Source organism: Ictalurus punctatus, chromosome 2 (genome assembly GCF_001660625.3).
Source record: "Ictalurus punctatus breed USDA103 chromosome 2, Coco_2.0, whole genome shotgun sequence".
Classification (NCBI taxonomy): Eukaryota; Metazoa; Chordata; class Actinopteri; order Siluriformes; family Ictaluridae; genus Ictalurus; species Ictalurus punctatus.
The window spans coordinates 33,993,290-34,011,658 of NC_030417.2; the positions used below are offsets into that span (position 1 = coordinate 33,993,290).

General features: G+C 39.7%; 2 protein-coding genes across 3 annotated transcripts; both read right to left on the minus strand.

Annotated features, from left to right (window-relative positions):
- Window positions 1–892: 892 nt before the first annotated feature.
- Window positions 893–7,694, minus strand: si:ch211-11k18.4 (uncharacterized). Its single transcript, XM_017460768.3, has 12 exons — window positions 7,379–7,694; window positions 4,830–4,941; window positions 4,649–4,742; window positions 4,479–4,533; window positions 4,253–4,393; window positions 3,617–3,777; window positions 3,414–3,512; window positions 2,815–2,960; window positions 2,537–2,708; window positions 2,299–2,411; window positions 1,709–1,793; window positions 893–1,595 (listed from the first exon to the last, which is right to left on the minus strand). The coding sequence occupies exons 1-12, from the start codon at window positions 7,494–7,496 to the stop codon at window positions 1,539–1,541; spliced, it is 1,353 nt and encodes a 450-aa protein (XP_017316257.1). The 5' UTR covers window positions 7,497–7,694; the 3' UTR covers window positions 893–1,538.
- Window positions 7,695–11,142: 3,448 nt separating this feature from the next.
- ypel3 (yippee-like 3) lies at window positions 11,143–17,382 on the minus strand. 2 transcript variants are annotated; one of them, XM_017458211.3, is made up of 5 exons: window positions 17,003–17,382; window positions 14,937–15,055; window positions 14,798–14,841; window positions 14,603–14,711; window positions 11,143–12,116 (listed from the first exon to the last, which is right to left on the minus strand). In XM_017458211.3, the coding sequence occupies exons 2-5, from the start codon at window positions 15,051–15,053 to the stop codon at window positions 12,027–12,029; spliced, it is 360 nt and encodes a 119-aa protein (XP_017313700.1). In that variant the 5' UTR covers window positions 15,054–15,055; window positions 17,003–17,382; the 3' UTR covers window positions 11,143–12,026. The 2 variants fall into 2 exon arrangements, with proteins under 2 accessions (XP_017313700.1, XP_017313709.1); XM_017458220.3 differs by lacking the exon at window positions 17,003–17,382 and having other exon boundaries at window positions 14,937–16,994.
- Window positions 17,383–18,369: the final 987 nt, after the last annotated feature.

The window sequence follows — 18,369 nt, forward strand, 5'->3', positions numbered from 1 at the left end:
GTCGGCCTTTTTCTATTGCTAGGTTGTGTCCACGGAGTCTGTACCACGTCAAGGTAGTTCTCTCTTTATTGTCCACCACTGTATACAGATAGACTGCCATGGTGTACTGTCTTTTTATGGCCAAATAACATTGCATTTTACTCTGCTGTTGTGTTTGGGTTTCCCAGTACGTGATTTATATAACTTGGTCTAATGTGATGTTTGACATTGTTGTTCTTGTCTAAAGCATCAGCTTCTTGGGGGTTAGTAGGTGTTGGTGATCCTTCAGGACTAAAGCTTCAGACCAGCTGAGAGAGAGGACTGTTTTCCTTGATCGAATCTTTGTATCGCAGGGCTTTGTAACAATATGATTAGGGGTCACTGCATTTTAGGTGCCCCTCTCTCTGTCTGTCTGTCTTTCCCCTTTGTTTGTAAATGTACGAAATGTCATTACTATCTCAGTTTAAAAAAAAAAAAACCAAATGTTTCCACATAAACCTCTGTACTGTTTATTGAATGAATAGAGAGATGTATTTGAATCTCAGGTGTGTAAGACACAGCATGACAGGGAGGATCTGCTTAACTGCTGCTTATTGAAGAGGAGTTCAGTTACCAGGATAATGCAAACAAACATTCTTATAAATAGAGAATACAACTTAGAAAAGTGGCTACAAGTTCAGGAAGAGCACAGAAGCGAAAATCTGACAGGAAATATTAAGGCAGGACATTTCCAATAAGGCAAAAAACTTGAGTCAGTCGGACCCTACTGTGACTTTATGCACTACTGTATGTACATGGAGCAATTTAGGATTCTACCAACAGCCCCATAAGAAATTATGAAGAAGCCCGAGATATTTCACCTTTAATGCAAGCCATGAGTTCAAGGAACGCACTAAAGAGCCAGTACACTTGATCAGATTGTACATTTTACTTTATTATGAGTGCTACAATAAGAAAACAGTTAAAAAATGACAAAAGGCACACAAGCACTGTATTCTTGTTTAGTAAAATTCCTGTCCTGACACAGCTTTCGTCCAAGTTTCATTTGGAAGTTGTATTGTAAACGATAAATGATTGTTTCTTTTCATGGTGTTCAAATCACACAGTGAGGTATACGTTTTAAACTTGAAACGAGAATTCAAAAAAAAAAGCACAACGAATGCACGACAAAGGCAGTGCAAGGCATTTGCTTCAAAAACGGATCATGCTAAGCTGTAAGGTTGTTGTGGAGAATATGTGGCAGGTAACTTGTTAATAAGATGGTTAAAAAAAAAAAAAAATACTGAACAGTGCATGTCTTGGTTTGGACATGATCCAAGTGCGTGCTACAACAGCATCCTTGAAAACCATTGATAAACATTTGATAAATTTACACCCCTCCCCATCAGAGTTGAAAAATGCTGGTGCGTAGCTTCTGGAGGGTGATCCTGAAAAGCTTGAGTCTACACTATCACTGCTCTTCTACAGTACAGGAATGTTTTGTGGTTATTGATTTCATTATTACTATTTGTTCACTGCTGTTTCCATTCATCACTCCAGTAGATCTTCAACATAAAACCTTAGTTCATATCCTGATCACCAACACTCTGCCGGAGGTACTCCTCATACAGCTTCTTCTGTGGAGTCACACACAGAGTCTTTAATATACTGCATAGTTATCCCCCTTCGTATATTGTCATTTTAAAAAACAAAAAAACAAAATACATTTTTAAAAACCTTCTCAAACTACCTTTTTTGTTTTCACCACCTCCTGCACATACTCCAGTTTTTCCTGCAACTGCCTCTTTTGTTTTCCGGACAGAGTCGGCCTCGTGCTGTAGGCAGAAAGAAACAGATAAGCGAGATGATGTCAGAGGCACTAAATAAATAAATAAATAAATAAATAAATAGAAAAAAAAGGGGAAAAAAACTGTACAAAGAGGGCTAAAGATGTTTGTGTTAATTTTACAGTAATGATCAAGTGATTTAAATATAAAGATGTAAATCATCTGTAAAAAAAATATGTTTTTTTTTTTTTTTTTTTAAAAAAAGAGCCTTAAATTGACTGTCCATGAGTGTGGACACGAGGCATGAAACATTTTTGGAAGGAGTCGCCAGTGTCAGCACTTAGAGGTAAAGCAATAACCTCTATATACACAAGTTTTCTGGCACGGGAAAGTCTTAAGCATGGAAGATGTCACTTTTTTGCTGTTTATTAATAACAAGCTGCTTTTTTGCCTTAACTCTTGTCAGGGACTAAAAGAAGAACATGGGCTCTTCAAATAGCACTCAAATCGTGAAATCTGTTGAGACAGCCTTAAGGCACACGGACGTACTAACCGAGAAGAGAAGCGGGCGAGGATAAGGAGGATGAAGGAGAGCAGCACAAGGCCACCACAAACATACAACTGGGTTTCCACAGACAGTGAATCAAACGCCTTCACTACCGGAGCCTGAAGGGGGGGGGCAAAAAAACAAACAAACCAGTAAATAAAGAGGAGCTATACACACAAACACTTCACTGTTTCTCTTCAGATGGAAAAAAAAAAACAAAACATGTGCTTATGTACATACTCACCAGATAGAGTGAGAGTGTATCAGTGCCTTCAGAACCCAATGCTAACTCCAGCACTTCTCTGGACAGACTGCCAAGCACCAGAGCGAAGAGCAGCAGTAAGGGTACGCTGAAGCCCAGCAAACCCAAAAAACAACTCTTACAGCGGGCACGCCTGTTCTCCACACTGCACTGCCTGTGGGTTTTAACCAAAAAAAACAAACCAAACCATGTTACATCTTTATCATTTGGGTGTGGGTTCACATTACATCCACAGAACGACCAACTGTTTATTTTAGTACCGGTCGTTGTTGAGCGTATCAGTAACAGCCGTGCAGATGATCTCGCAGTCCTTCTCCAACGTGTTGAGGGTGTTCTGCACCGTCTGGTTTATGGTCTTCTCTATGGTGCGACACACCTCCTCGATCTGATTCACACATCGACTGGGCTGTGGACAAAATCGAGCAAAAACAAAGTTTTTTTTATTATTATGCAGTTAATTATTTGTCATGCTATACGTTCAAACAGACGACTCCTTGAAGCCGTGGGCTGCGTCCGAAAACGTGTATTTACCTACTATATAGCAGGTAAGGACATGGTTTGGGACGCAGCCGTGCTCGTTTGCCGTAAAACAGTTGAGCGCTTCCGTGTGTGTGTACCTGTTCTGTAGCAATATGCGGTGAAAACTCACACGGTGTTAATAATGTGATTAAGGTGTGTACATGTCTGTAATACACTTCGATAATGCGACTAAAACAGGAATACTCCACACGTCTCAATTCGATTTGTGTTTACTCCGAATATGACTTTAGTCGGATTAAGGTCATCAATAATCGCTGTTTACATGCTAGTTTCTTCAAGGTCTGTTTTGAGTAAGAATAAGAGTGCGTGTTAATGGTACCTTGTTGGGATTGGGGATATAGATGGTAGGCATGTCAAAGCCACACTTGTTGAGTCCTGGACGTTTACACAACTCCTGCACAATCTGCATCATCACTCTCTGTTACAAAGCAAATCACAGCCTGCCATTAGGTCTGACAAAGTGCGGAGTCGCAAATGATTCAAGAAAAACAAGGACTAGCACCAACGCCACCACCCTCACACCTGTCTGTCTGACTCTGATCCAGCCTCATCAGCTTTGCTGAGGTAAAAGCGGAGCCGATCTCCTTGCCTTTCATTGAGTTGCTCCACGATGTTGAGTGTGCGTTTGCACAGAGCCTGTCCCATCGGGTCGAAGAAGACCAGGATCAAGTCACACACATCACCTGAAGAGGGGAAACTTCACTGTAATACATGTAGCTAACATTTGGATTAAGAAGTCATAGAAGACGATTAGACAGTCCCAACACTGCTAAGAAGTAAACCGTGGCAGGCAGAGAGGAATAATAGGATCATTTCGCTACAAAAACTCATCTCTATGTCGATACAGCCCCACCCTTTTTGTTTTCTATTGGTTCACAACTCATGAGTGAAGTTCACTTTTATAAAGTCAGGGAAGTGGATGTAATCATGACGAGAAGCAAGTGCACAACTTTCACATCCTTTCAGTGAACTGATTTTAGCGCCATGTGAATTTCATGCACAGTTTGCTGGTGTAGTGAAGAAAGCAGAAAAGCGTTAAAATAGTTTTCAGGTGTCTCCTGCATCGTCGCTGTACAGACTCAAAATTGTAAATGTGAACCATAGATGCTGGCACGTCTGAGACAAGAGTCTAATACGCAGACATCAAATAAATCCTACCTAGCCAAAGGATTGCCTGGTCCACGTCAAAGGGATACTTCATATCCCCGTCCACCAGTCCAGGAGTGTCCACAAAAGTCACCAAACTGAAACGCTTCTGCCGAGAAGTGCAGATCTCGGTGCCAACGTATTCAGACACGCCTTAAAAACACCGAGAGAAGAGAGTCAGAAAACATGCATGGCAAGCACAAGATGTTTATTAAAACAACTGCTTTTGGTTACTCACCTTTAAACTCCTGAAGTGCTTTAAAGTGAGGGTACAGGTGGAGAGTTGCATTTCCCTAAAGTAGAAGAGGTGAAAGGTCAAACCAGAAACAAAACAGAGACCATTCATTCCAGGTACTCGGAAAAACTTCACAAGAATTTCATGATTTCATGCTACAATTGTTTATTTACCGTGAGCGACTCCCTCTTACGCCCGCTAGTAACAAAAGTGAAGCCCTGTGTCTCAATCGCAACTCCTGTCCTTTGGATGTGCTCCTCTATGTACCTTAAACAAAATGTTTGAGAAGAAATGTTTGAAAAGACCTCCTAAACTGCACGAGTCATTAAAACATGTAAGAATGCGCATATATACCAGTTAATGAAGGAGCTTTTTCCAGCCGAGTGGTTTCCCATCAGCACCACAGTGATCTTCTTCCTGGGAGGCAGCAAAGTCACGCCAACAGACTGAGCTATTGCTATTAATCCTACAAACGCAGAAAATAAGATTTCATCAAAGTTATCTCTTTATCAAACCACAGCTGCTCTTAAGACTACATTTTATTTGCTAAGGAAAGCCCAGCAGGCTGTATGGTTCAATGCTATAAATGATGCCAAGTCACATGCATAAGTTTGCACACCCTCAGGTCAATATTAAGGGTACGGATCAATCAGCTCTGTAGTTCACTAGTCAGGTCGCTGATCAGGGAGTCGATCCCAAAATCCTTCCAGTGCACTGGAACCTTCACTCCCAAAACAAATATCCCTCAATTCACTGCAAAAACCAGGGAGCATCAATGCTCACCATGTTCCCTTACTGGAAATGACATCATATTTTCTGAAGCCTCTGAGCTCGAAACAAACGGCAGACGAACTCTCAAGGAACTTCATCTACAGATGTAAGTAGCTCGTTATTGTAGCTCTCAAATGCTTTTTAAATCACTACATTTTTAAAATCCACTACAATCCTGCCTGAAGTACCATGACAGAAACACACATGATTAAGCTAACAAATTTCTATGAGAGATGTATGCATTATCTCCGGGCACTCCGGTTTCCTCCGCCAGTCCAAAGACATGCATGGTAGGCTGACTGGCGTGTCTAAAGTGTCCGTAGTGTATGAATGGGTGTGTATGTGATTGTGCCCTTTGATGGACTGGCACCCCGCCTTGTTCCCGATGCTCCCTGGGATTGGCTCCAGGTTCCCCCATGACCCTGAAGAAGGAGTAAGCTGTAGAAGATGGATGGATGCATTATTTATTAAATAAATAAATAAATAAATAAAATATATATATATATATATATATATATATATATATATATATATATATATATATATATATATATATATATATATGTGTGTATGTGTGTTTCAGAAAAATATCGGTCCTGCTTGTTGTTGATAAATGCCTGCGGTGACGTTTTACAATACGAGTATGTTGTCGTGTTGCCAGAGTCGTCAGTGTCCCAATGCGTAGTGAGCGCCATGGTCCTTACCAGCGCCCCAACTCGTGTACACCAAATACACTGATTCACAAACTAGGGCGCAAGGAAGCTGATTGAGACGCACCTTAAGACAAAAATATTATTTGACTCACAATGGATCCTGAGCTTGAATTACTGACTGTAATTGTCCAAGTGGCTTTCCTCCAGTTTCTCAGGCTTCCTCCCACCTCTCAAAAACATACCAGTAGGTGGGTTAGCTACACTAAATTACCCCATGAAGTGTGTGTGTGTGTGTGTGTGTGTGTGTGTGTGTGTGTGCGTGTATGTGTGTGTGTGGTCCCAGTCAGGGTGTACTCCCACAACCCTGATCAGGATAAAACACTTATGTATGTATGGACAGACTTCCACAGGAAGGACAGTCAAGCAAACATACAAAAGCACTGACAAAAAGGTAGCAAGGATGGAAGTAAGTATTGAAGGACAGCTGGATGAATGGATGACATGAATGAATGAAGACATTTTGGGTGTTTAGTTTTACAGGTGTTCCTTCCCTGAGGCAGTCAGATTACTCAACACCAATGCTCACCTGGGCTAGTCAAACACGTAACCTAGTATGACTCAGTACCACTGCACACCTCCACTGTTGTGTATTTGCACTTTATGTAGTCTTGTTACGGCTCCGGGTTGCACCGTGGTCCAGAAGAAACAACGTTTTGTTCTGACGTATACAAGTTATGAAGAGGAATGACAAAATAAAAAACCCACTTGACTTTCCATGACTAAGTAGCGATGCTCTTGTGTCAGACCCACACTTGTTCTGGATGTTCAGAGGGGTTTGGGAGGGTATTAAGATTAAATATGAATAGGGGTAAATGTCTATCTAATGCAAATGAAACTATTTCAGAATGAACTGTTTAAAAAAAAAAAAAAAAAAAAAAAAAAAAAAAAACACCCTGGGAAAGGTAGTTAAAATCATGATGAATTTCTTCTGTGTTTCAATTTCTATCTTAGGTGTCCCAAGGTCATTCATTTCTATCTTAGGTGTCCCAAGGTATTAATAAAACTGCAAGTCGGATAGTGTTTCTATTATTTAAAAAGTCAAAGCTAGACAAGTAGTCAAGATGAAAGCTTTAAAATACAGTAGTGCTACCAAAAGGTTTTGTGTTTGTTTGTTTTGCGTCCTTTGACTCTCTAACAGACTAGCAGAGAGTTTAAGAGAAACAAAAAAAAAATCAACGAGTACTACAGACAACATTAATACACGTTAACATAACGAATAAAAAAAGAAAATTCAGAATTAAATCCGATAAATTTCAATGAGTTCAAACTCGCCTTAGCAACAGAAGTTCTCACAGCGCGAGCCGGCTAACTGCTATTAGCTTAGAGTCGCCGCATTGAAGATAAAAGTGCAAATCAAACAGAAGACTGAAGTTATAACAGCCTGCAGTCGTGATTTATTATTAAAATTATTATCATTACCGCTGTCTGTGTCGGTGTAGAGTTGATGGCAGTCCTTCAGGATGCGCTCATCACACGGCACGCTGCCCGACACCGAGTCGGCGTTCGCCGCGTTCCTGCTCTTCATTTTCCCCGACATTTTCTGACGCAGCTACAAAAAGATAGACGGTAAAACGTCAAGAAGAAAAACGGACAAGAACCAGTTGTTCTTTTGTTTTTTGTTGTTTGTTTTTTTTAAACCAGCAAACCGGAGGAGCAGTTAAGGGCTTAACTGAATTTAAATCGGCCCGGTATGCTGAACAACGCCGGCCACGTCAACCGACGGTCGTAAAGTCGTCTGGGATTTGTAGTTGTGTTCAGATTTGGTTTGCGGCAGGTCCTGTAATTACGGTAAATTCTCATATGCGCGTATATACAGGGTTATACGGTAACCACCTGGGGCTTGGGGATAATAAAAGCTACCGTTTGTCTGTTTCTGTTAAAGATGGGGTGTCGGACATACTGCACAGGTCCCGATAAAAACACAAATTTAATTTAGAACCTGTGTTTTAGTATTAAAAACGTTTTGGGGTTTATTTGGACCGTAACGGAATTAAAGGGTCAATAAAAGAGCTAGTCTCTATTATTCCACTAGGGGGCAAAATAGAGCAATAAACTCAGGGCTGTAAACACGGTTACTGGCTACAGGCATGTGGTAATGATATGTACAGCAATTCTTCCTTATCAAGATACAAACTGATTGTGAAGCCATGTCTCCTTCCAAAATATCTAAATTAGGGGTTTCCCAGCAACGTGGTGAATACTTATTGCAATCATGATAAGTACTGTTTTCATTGTAAATAATTTCACAAACTATATTAGTATATATAGTATATTCACTTTTCCCACATTTTATGTCACAGCCTTATTCCAAAATGGATTAAATTCATTATTTTCCTCAAAATTCTACAAACAATACCCCATAATGACAACATGAAAAAAGTTTGTTTGAAATCTTTGCAAATTTATTAAAAAAAAAAAAAAAAAAAAAAAAAAAAAAAGCACATTTACATAAGTATTCACAGCCTTTGCTCAATACTTTGTTGAAGCACCTTTGGCACTAATTACAGCCTCAAGTCTTTTTGAGAATGATGCTACAAGTTTGGCACACCTATTTTTGGGCAGTTTCTCCCATTCTTCTTTGCAGGACCTCTCAAGCTCCATCAGGTTGGATGGGGAGCGTGGGTGCACAGCCATTTTCAGATCTCTCCAGAGATGTTCAATCGGGTTCAAGTCTGGGCTCTGACTAGGCCACTCAAAGATATTCACAGAGTTGTCCTGTAGCCACTCCTTTGTTATCTTGACTGTGTGCTTAGGGTCGTTGTCCTGTTGGAAGATGAACCTTCACCCCAGTCTGAGATCCTGACTAATCTCCCAGTTCCTGCTGCTGAAAAACATCCCCACAGCATGATGCTGCCACCACCATGCTTCACCATAGGGATGGTATTGGCCAGGTGCTGAGTGGTGCCTGGTTTCCTCCAGACATGATGCTTGCCATTCAGGCCAAAGAGTTCAATCTTTGTTTCATCATGGTCTGAGAGTCCTTCAGGTGCCTTTTGGCAAACTCCAGACGGGCTGTCATGTGCCTTTTACTGAGGAGTGGCTTCCATCTGGCCACTCTACCATTCAGGCCTGTTTGATGGAGTTCTGCAGAGATGGTTGTTCTTCTGGAAGGTTCTCCTCTCTCCACAGAGACACACTGGAGCTCTGTCAGAGTGACCATCGGGTTTTTGGTCACCTCCCCGACTAAGGCCCTTCTCCCGCAATCGCTCAGTTTGGCCGGGCAGCCAGCTCTAGGAAGAGTCCTGCTGGTTCCAGACTTCTTCCATTTACGGATGATGGATGCCACTGTGCTCATTGGGACCTTCAATGCTGCAGAAATGTTTCTGTACCCTTCCCCAGATCTGTGCCTTGATACAATCCTGTCTCAGAGGTCTCTAGACAATTCCTTGGACTTCATGGCTTGGTTTGTGCTCTGACATGCATTGTTAACTGTGGGACCTTATATAGACAGGTGTGTGCCTTTCCAAATCATGTCCAATCAACTGAATTTACCACAGGTGGACTCCAATCAAGTTGTAGAAACATCTCAAGGATGATCAGTGGAAACAGGATGCACTCAATTGAGCACAATTTTGAATTTCATGGCAAAGGCTGTGAATACTTATGTACGTGTGCTTTTTATTTTTATTTTTAATAAATTTGCAAAGATTTCAAACAAATTTCTTTCACATCGTCATTATGGGGTATTGTTTGTAGAATTTTGAGGAAAATGATGAATTTAATAAATTTTGGAATAAGGCTGTAACATAACAAAATGTGGGAAAAGTGAAATGCTGTGAATACTTTCCGGATGCACTGTACATGGGCCTTCCCCCAAAACTGTTGCCACAAAGATGGACAAATGTGACTGTATAGAGCAGGGGTGTCCAATCTTATCCACAAAGGGCTGGTGTGGGTGCAGGTTTTCATTCCAACCAAGCAGGAGACACACCTGATTCCACCTATTTAATCGGTTGATCTTGGCTTTCAATAGACTCAGGTGTGGCTTCTGCTTGAGTTGGTTGGAATGAAAACCTGCACTAACACCACCCCTTGCTAGATAAGATTGGACAACGCTGGTGTAGAATGTCTGTATGCTGTAGCATTACAATTTCCCTTCACTGGAACTAAGAGGCCCAAACCTGTTCCAGCATGGCAATGCCAGTGTGCACAAAGCAAGATCCATGAAGACATGGCTTGTAAAGCTTGGAGTTGAAGAACTCGAATGGCCTTCACAGAGCCCTGACCTCAACCCCACTGAATACTCTGGGATGAACTGGAACACCAGCTATGCCTCAGGCCTCCTCACACATCATCAGTGTCAGACCTCACTAATGCTCTTGTGGCTGAATGAACACAAATCCCCACAACCCTGCTTCAAAATCTAATGGAAATCTTTCCCAGAAGAATGAAGGTTATTATAACAGCAAAGGGGGAAAATTAAATTAATATTAATTCCATGCATTTGGAATAGCTTGTTCAACAAGCACATACGGGTGTCATGGTCAGGTGTCCACTTACTTTTGGCCATATAGTGTATAATTCAGACAAATTGCAATTTATGAACACCATTAAGGTTGTTGCATTATTGGTCACTAAACTGATTTTATTTGTTAGGCCATCTTGATAGTGGACTAGTGTAACGTGTCCCATCACCTAACAGCCTGGAAAAAAGGCTTGAGTCGATCCATAATGTGACTCATTTATAGCAAACATTAAGACGCATTTAACAAGTAATGCTTATGGAATCAAAAACTTGTGCATGCACCAAATGTGTGGATTTAAACACATTTATGTGGTTGTTAAACTGAGAAAATTTGGCAAAAACACAGGTTGCGACACAGGCTGGCTTCAAGCACAAGTTGATTTGGATAAAAACAACTGCCAAATTTCTTGTACTCATTCACTTTCAGTAACCATTTTATCCTGGTCAAGGTCATGGTGGGTCCAGAGCCTATCCCAGGAACACTGGGCATAACACAGGAATATACCCTGAGTCACAAGTCCATTTCAGTGTACCGCATTCACACAAGTACACACAGTCGGGTGATTTAACTTGGCCAATCCATGTACGAGCATGTACGTGGGAAGAAACCGGAGAACCCATGGGGAAACGCACATGGACAACCACTGCCACCCAAATTATATATACACACACAACTTTTAAAAATAAATAAAGTTTCATAACACATTAACACTACATGTAAGTAACAATCCTTTTTATTTATATATTCTGTATTTACATACACTAAAGTAAACATTCATTCATCACAATTTAATAACACACGAATTGATAAAACAAACCTAAATGATTTTGCATTTACAGACATTTGTACACTGACTAACTTTTTAAGATTCTAACATGATCAAATGACTGCCTTTATTTATAGTTCCTTAAGCAAAAAGTCACAATTACGTTCTAAATTAAGCTGTAACTGATCTGTCTCAGGAAATAATGTACACCATCTGGTCTTCATGATACAAGCCATTAACATTCCTAGGATTCCTTTATACCTTGAAACATTTAAAAGAAAAACGACAACATTTGAAACATTTTCACTAGCTCAAACACATGCACACATGCACGCACACAAACATATTGCACATCGCCTTCAGTCTCTCAATGCATTTCACACTGAAATAAAAATGATACCTCAAGTGGTAGATACCACACAATTATGCAGAGTAAAACATTTCTCCAAAACAATCATTTGCTACCTCGTGCTTTTAAACCTGAACCTAAAAATGGAAAACAAAACAAAACAAAAAAAAAAGTCACTGGATCTTTCAATAAAGGTAAAGTTTGCCCAGCCTACACTTAATGGACTGGGTCTGAAAAGCTGTTTATTTAAATGTCCAGCAAAGTTTTGGAGATTAATTTAAGCTCCTACTTTTTTTTTTTTTGTACAACTCTCAGATACACAAGAGCGTAACGCATGATTTTACTGATTTTCAACCATATTTAAATGTAAAACTGATGAACTGGGTTATCAAGGATGAAAAAAAGTGCTCAATAGTAATGCAAAAACGTGTATATAAAAAAAAAAAAAAAAAAAAAGCGCATCATGCTTATGGTAGGCACCGAGATTCAGTCCCAGCCGTTGTCCTTAATCATGTGGGAAAGTTCAATAATGTACTTTCCCTCCTTATACTTCTGACTCAACTCAAACGCCTGCTCCTGTGGAGAGACAGAAAGAATCAAGTCTGAGGTAAAGCTCTTCACATGGTTAAAAGCAGAGAGAGCAGCTCACACAATGACTACGTTTACATGGACAGAAATAACCTAATTATTGACCTTATTCTGAATGAGACAATATTGTGATAAAGGTGTTTACATGAGTCGCTTTTAGAATATTCCTTTCATGCTCCTGTTTTACATGTTATAGAATATAGATCGATTAACAGCAGACGTCATTATGTACCCACGCCATGCCGCCCAACATTCCCTCCAGAATTTTGTTCTCTTTTTACGAACGCTTCAAGTGCAGTTAATCATTTGTCATGCTATACGTGCTAATAGATGACGGCTTGAAGCCGTGGGCTGCGTCCTAAACCGTGTACTTACCTACTATATAATATCTGAAATACATGCATCTCGCCTACTATATAGCAGGTAAGTACACGGTTTCAGACACAGCAGTGTTCTCTTGTTTGCCGTCAAACAGTTGAGCACTGCCATGTGTGATCGTGTCCTGTCACAAAATGCGGTGAAAACTCCCACACAATGTTAGTGTGATTAAGGGATTAAGGTGTGTATATGTCTGTAATGCAAAAAATTTACTTCGAGTATGACTTTAGTTGGATTAAGGTCATCAATAATCACTGTTTACATGGTAATTTCTTAATCTGAATATTGTCATAATCGGGTTAATATTGGAATACTGTTGTCCATGTAAACATACTGAATGTCAGATCAAGACAATAAGTTTTTACGTGTAGACAAACGGATAACTGGAAGAAAATCTGTCAATCATCTGAATTATTTTAGTAATGCTGTATAATTTAAATATTTAAATGCTTGTTCCTGTAGCAAGGTGGAAGTGTTGCTACTTCCTAAAACCAAGCAGCTTGTAGGTGGTATTTTATCCAACTGATAGCCGGACCATGCAATATTACTTTCTAAATTTCACAAGATTTGATATTTAGCCTTTCATATTATCTATATTTCTAGTAAAATTTACAATACGTACATTAACACGTTTTCTCATGTTACAAGACATCTAAATCCATCATCATTCGGATGACACAACTAACGTTAGGTTAATGGCTGCAAACAATTTGCTTTAATGGTAAATATTTGGGAGTTGGAATTCTTGCACATTGCATGCAATACTGTATTTCTTTGATCGGTCTCCATTTATATCCAAACACACACCCCCTCTTTTCCTTCATGCACTGCACAGATGTAGAATAACTCGATTTGTGGGCTAAAGTTTATTAAGCTTTCCTGAAATCCAATAAAGATATTGCAGTATGTTGTTTAGAGGAACACTGGTGACTGCCAAAATCAGATATGTAAGGAATAAGATGCTTGGGGCATGCTGTAATAAGAAAAACCAACAACATCCCAAAAACGTTTCCCCAATAGCAGCACATCCCAAAGTGTTTAAATCCTTGTACAACTACTTCCTAATGAATACTAGTTTGAATGTATTAATGATTGAACTATTTATAGTTACATTCACCAGTGTGGCAATAAACAATCCTTTCACCAGCTCTAATTTAATAGGACAATAAATAAATAAATAAATAAATAAATAAATAAATAAATAAATGCAAAGCCCTGAAGACTCTCCTGTGGTGTAAAACGTACTATTACAAAGAGTAGACACTGGAAACTGTTTCTTTGTTAAATAAGAGTTACATTTGTATTACTTTTATATTTTGTGGTGTGTCCACCATATTTCATGTGCATTTATATAAACCTGCAATTTGCCTTACATCCAGAACCACAGGGTGTCTCAAAAGTCTCCATACATAGGGGAAATTAACACTTTTAAGCAAAATGACTCCCAATGTTTCATACTTAGGTTATATTATACTTTTTTTTTTTTTTTTTCTCCAGATAGACTTTAAGCTGGATCAGGAAGCTGTCGTAAGGTTGGGATGGACTTTAACAGGAAACATGGCAAGCACATCACACACACAAAACATTGTAGTTCTAACAAAAGTTAACAAATTCAAACAGACTGGAAGTGTTGCGAACCAGCTGAGAACTGGATGTCCACCAACATCCACCGATGAGAGCACAACTGACGTGGTGCTGTCAAACTGAGGCCCTGTTTACACTAGTGCATTTTTGTTTTAAAACTGCGTTCTAAAATGAAAACAATCCTCGTCCACACTGGCATTTCTGCTGTGTTTCAGAAACGATCCGAGTTCACACTTCACAACCGAAAATGCATGTCACATGACCATTCATGCACACTGGGCATGCGCATACAAGTGTAAACAGGAAGTTGGTTGCTAGTCCAAACCAGCGTTCCATGTAGGGCTTACGCCGCTTGAAATGAGATTTGATGCCGACTGCTCTAATCATAGGTTGCTTCTTGCACATGTGGGCAGCTTCAGTATTATAAAATACAGAATTTAACTGCACAATGGCTGCGAAGAACGACAAGAAAGCCAGAAAGCTTGCGGTAGAGTGTGTAAGGATGTGCTTACATATTTCCAGCCCAAAGTGGTGTGACAATTCTCGCAGTAAATATCAGCCACAGCATGAAGTCCAGTCAGCAGCAGCCTCTCCTCAGCCGGTCCACAGCCCACGTTCACCCTGAAATCATCAAGCACCAAAACAATGACAAAAAGATACATGCCAATACTAGATTCACTACTTTAAGAACGGGTCCAGATACTCACACTGAGTTGAACAGATAGGCACGCCCCTGGCTGCCTTGGAAAGACTGAAAATGAAAAGGTTTCTCAGACTTGTGCTCACAAATGAGATGAATTTCTATATGATGATAATCACAACCTTTAAATCTTTACATCAGCTCACCTTTGAGATGAGCTCATCGTGGTTGGCTAGGTGAGCACGGCAGTGGACACAGCTGTAACGGCGGTGACAGGAATCGAGGTACGCCTGGAAAGTTTTGGCTTTAGTCTCTTTCACCATGGCTGAAGAGAAAAGGGAAAGAAAGAAAAAGAACAGAAAAACAGTCAACAGATCAAATTCCAGAAGGACGGGAGACCCATCCAGACTGGCACAGCAACATTTACATGAAATGCAAAGGTTCTCAAACCATGGTCACAGTGGTGGACAACACAGTACTGACTTCTTATAGGAATTAACTATGAAAGTATTACTGGAGCAATCGAGCACCTGTGACCTGGAATTTGTAGTTGTAGAAAATTGTCTCAGTAAATTTGAAGTCACACAGAAAAATGTTTCGAGTTACAAACTTGAAGGTTTTTTTTTTCTCCTCTCCCCCAAACAGTTAAACCTTCTCAGATTCTTCACTGCAGGTGCACAATTCCTACTCTATGAAATCACACATGGGAACCCCCCAAAAAAATCAAACATTCACTTTTTTTTTTAATTTTTTAAATTTTTTTAAAGCTATGGTGAATATGGTGCAAAATGTATTCACACCCCCGAATGGGAAAAAACGTGAAGTCATGGCCAAACTATGCACATCGACAAGTCCGTATGTGAATTCATGCAATGGAGAGTTGCACACCTGTAGAATATTTTCTCACAAATAATTTCTCTGATTCGCAAATGTGCAAAATTTGTCCACGACTTCACATTTTTTGATACAGGTGTGTGAATGTGTTTTGCACCATATTCACTGCAGCAAAGTGTAACAAAATTAGTTTTTCTTCATTTGTGATTTGTAGAATAGGATTTCCAGCTGCAATGAAGAATTTGAGAAGGTGCGACTGTTGTGTTGCATTTGTGGTGGGAAAGAAGAAAAGAAAAAAAAAAAAGTGAGTCCGGCCTTAAAAAACCTTAAACTGACTTTGACGATAATCTTTGCAGGCGTTAAAGAAAAGCAAGTTGTCTTTTTAAAAAATAATAAATTACGTCAAATCAATAGCATCCATTCAGTACCATTTAATGTGTGATTACTGAAAACAATCATACCAACGCTATCTCAGAAAAGTGTCTTGCATATAATCATTTATCACAATATCCATATTATAACAGATATATCGCCCAGCCCTACAGTCTTCCACAACGCCAGATTCCACGGTCACAAATGCTCAGTTGGTTTGCTCCTTTCAGATCTTCATAGTTAACCTGCTTGACTGGTCTCTTGAACTAAATAAACTGAACCTAAATTTAAAAAAACAAACAAACAAACAAACAAAAAAAAACCATGCAGCCTGTAAATAATAGCAGCTTGGACCGAATGTTTTTAATGGCTCTAATGAATACACCGAATATTATTGTATACATTTAAACAAAGAGGAGTCTGACATGTAAATAGCTGGGCAGATTAATGTTGAGAAAAATTGAGTCTGTAGAACGGTACAAAAAAACAAGTGAAAAATGAACTGATTTATAGTTTAGAAGACGTTAAATGTGTAACCACTGAAACCTGCTTTGTGTATGTTATCAGCAGCGTGTCGAAATAATTCGAGCTACTTCCGGGTTTAATAATCCAACAGGACACACAAACCCTATATCCGCCTGACCTACTTGGCCTGGTGTAGCCTTCCTTCACTGTAGCTGTGCTAAGCAATATAGGATGTCAGTGCCATGCAGAAATAAAGAGAATTTTGTATTAATAGTACATTTTTTTATTAAATAGAACATGCTGCAAAACTGCGCAACGTCGCGGGCCTCAAAAACACATAAGACAGACTGCAATGCAAACAGGATACAACAACAACAACAACAACAACAACAACAACAAGACCAACAACAGCTTCTACTACTACCACCGACTAGCATGACGGACATTTATATCGCACATTAATACATATCTGAATAGTTGTGCATTGCAAACGCTCGCATCTTGAAATAAGCTATAACCAACCAACCAACCAACCAAACAAACAAACCGTCCACGAGGCAGCTAACGACAGCTAGCTAGCTAAACATCAAAACAGACTCACCTAAATAGGAATAATTTGCGATGGTTGAGGTATAATTCGTATAATTACATATAAAAATTTAATTAAAAAACCCCAGTCAGGTGAAAGACATCAGAAGTTGACGCTGTTATGAAAATCCGAACGTCACTCGGTTTTTCCCAAAAACAAGTAAACAAACGTGCGCCACTACTACTGCACTTTCTTCTCCTCTCTTCTCTTCTCTTCTCTTCTCTTCTTCACTGTCCGCCTTCAGACCTCTCCAATACGCTGAGTCTGGACTGAAAATAAAATTTAAAAGAACCCAATAACGGCTAATGCACAACAAAATGTTAACACAGGTGCCCCAGCAGCTACGCAACCAAAATATTTGCTGTTGACGTTTGTTTACCGCGTCGCCTTAAATAATTTCACCATTCACGTGGGGTAAAAGTGACCCACCGTTGACCAATCACCACTCAGAAAGCGAATTCTAGGGAACTGGATCAGCCAATCACATGCGGCTTTGCGTGTGCTAACAAGTTCTCGTTTAAAATTTTGTAATAAACACGTTCTGCCAGCCCGGGCTGTGCTGGTATAGGAAGATAATCACCACACAGGATTAATAATAATTACCACACTGATGTGGATTATTTTCTCATAACGTGTCACGATTGCTGTTTTTAATATTCATGATTTACGTTTTTTATTTTATTTTATTTTATTTTATTTTATTTTATTTATTTATTTGTTTGTTTGTTTGTTTGTTTATTTATTTATTTATTTAACCCTTTAAGGTTACATTTAATGTTGTGGAGTTATACAAGTCATTATAGCAGCTACACCATATTGCCAAAAGCATGTGGATACCTAACCATGCCTTTCCAGATTTTGTCCGCCTTTTGCTGTTATAATAAGCCCTGCTCTTCTGGGAAAGCTTTCCTAGATTTTGAAGCATGACTGTAGGGATTTGTGTTCATTCACCCACAGGAGCATTAGAGAGGCCAGGTGATGTTGGGCAATGATGTTGAGACCTGGGGTGCAGTCGGTGTTCCAGTTCATCCAACACAGAGGTATTCATTGGGGTTGAAGTCAGGGCTCTGTGTAGGCCACTCAAGTTCTTCTGCACCAACCTTGGCAAACCATGAACCTCGTTTTGTGCACAGGGGCATTGTCATGCTGGAGCAGGTTTGGACCCCTTAGTTCCAGAGAAGGGAAATTATAATGCTAAAACTTACAACTGCATTCTATACAATTGTGTGCTTCCAACTTTGTGGCAACCGTTTAGGGACGGAACACATATGAGTGTGATGTTCAGGTGTCCACAAACTTTTGGCCACATTCGTTCATTCAACTCTCTTTCTTGAAAAAAATTAGCTTGTTATGTTACAGAGAAACAGAAGAGCACAAAG

Coding starts and splice junctions, on each gene's coding strand:
- si:ch211-11k18.4 (XM_017460768.3), bottom strand. CDS start 7,496: ATGTCGGGGAAAATGAAGAGCAGGAACGCGGCGAACGCCGACTCGGTG. Junction 4,534..4,648: donor GTAAGAGGGAGTCGCTCACG/GTAAATAAACAA, acceptor CTTCTACTTTAG/GGAAATGCAACTCTCCACCT. Junction 3,778..4,252: donor CCAGGCAATCCTTTGGCTAG/GTAGGATTTATT, acceptor TCCCCTCTTCAG/GTGATGTGTGTGACTTGATC.
- ypel3 (XM_017458211.3), bottom strand. CDS start 15,053: ATGGTGAAAGAGACTAAAGCCAAAACTTTCCAGGCGTACCTCGATTCC. Junction 14,842..14,936: donor ACGATGAGCTCATCTCAAAG/GTGAGCTGATGT, acceptor TTTCATTTTCAG/TCTTTCCAAGGCAGCCAGGG. Junction 12,117..14,602: donor CCACTTTGGGCTGGAAATAT/GTAAGCACATCC, acceptor GTCTCTCCACAG/GAGCAGGCGTTTGAGTTGAG.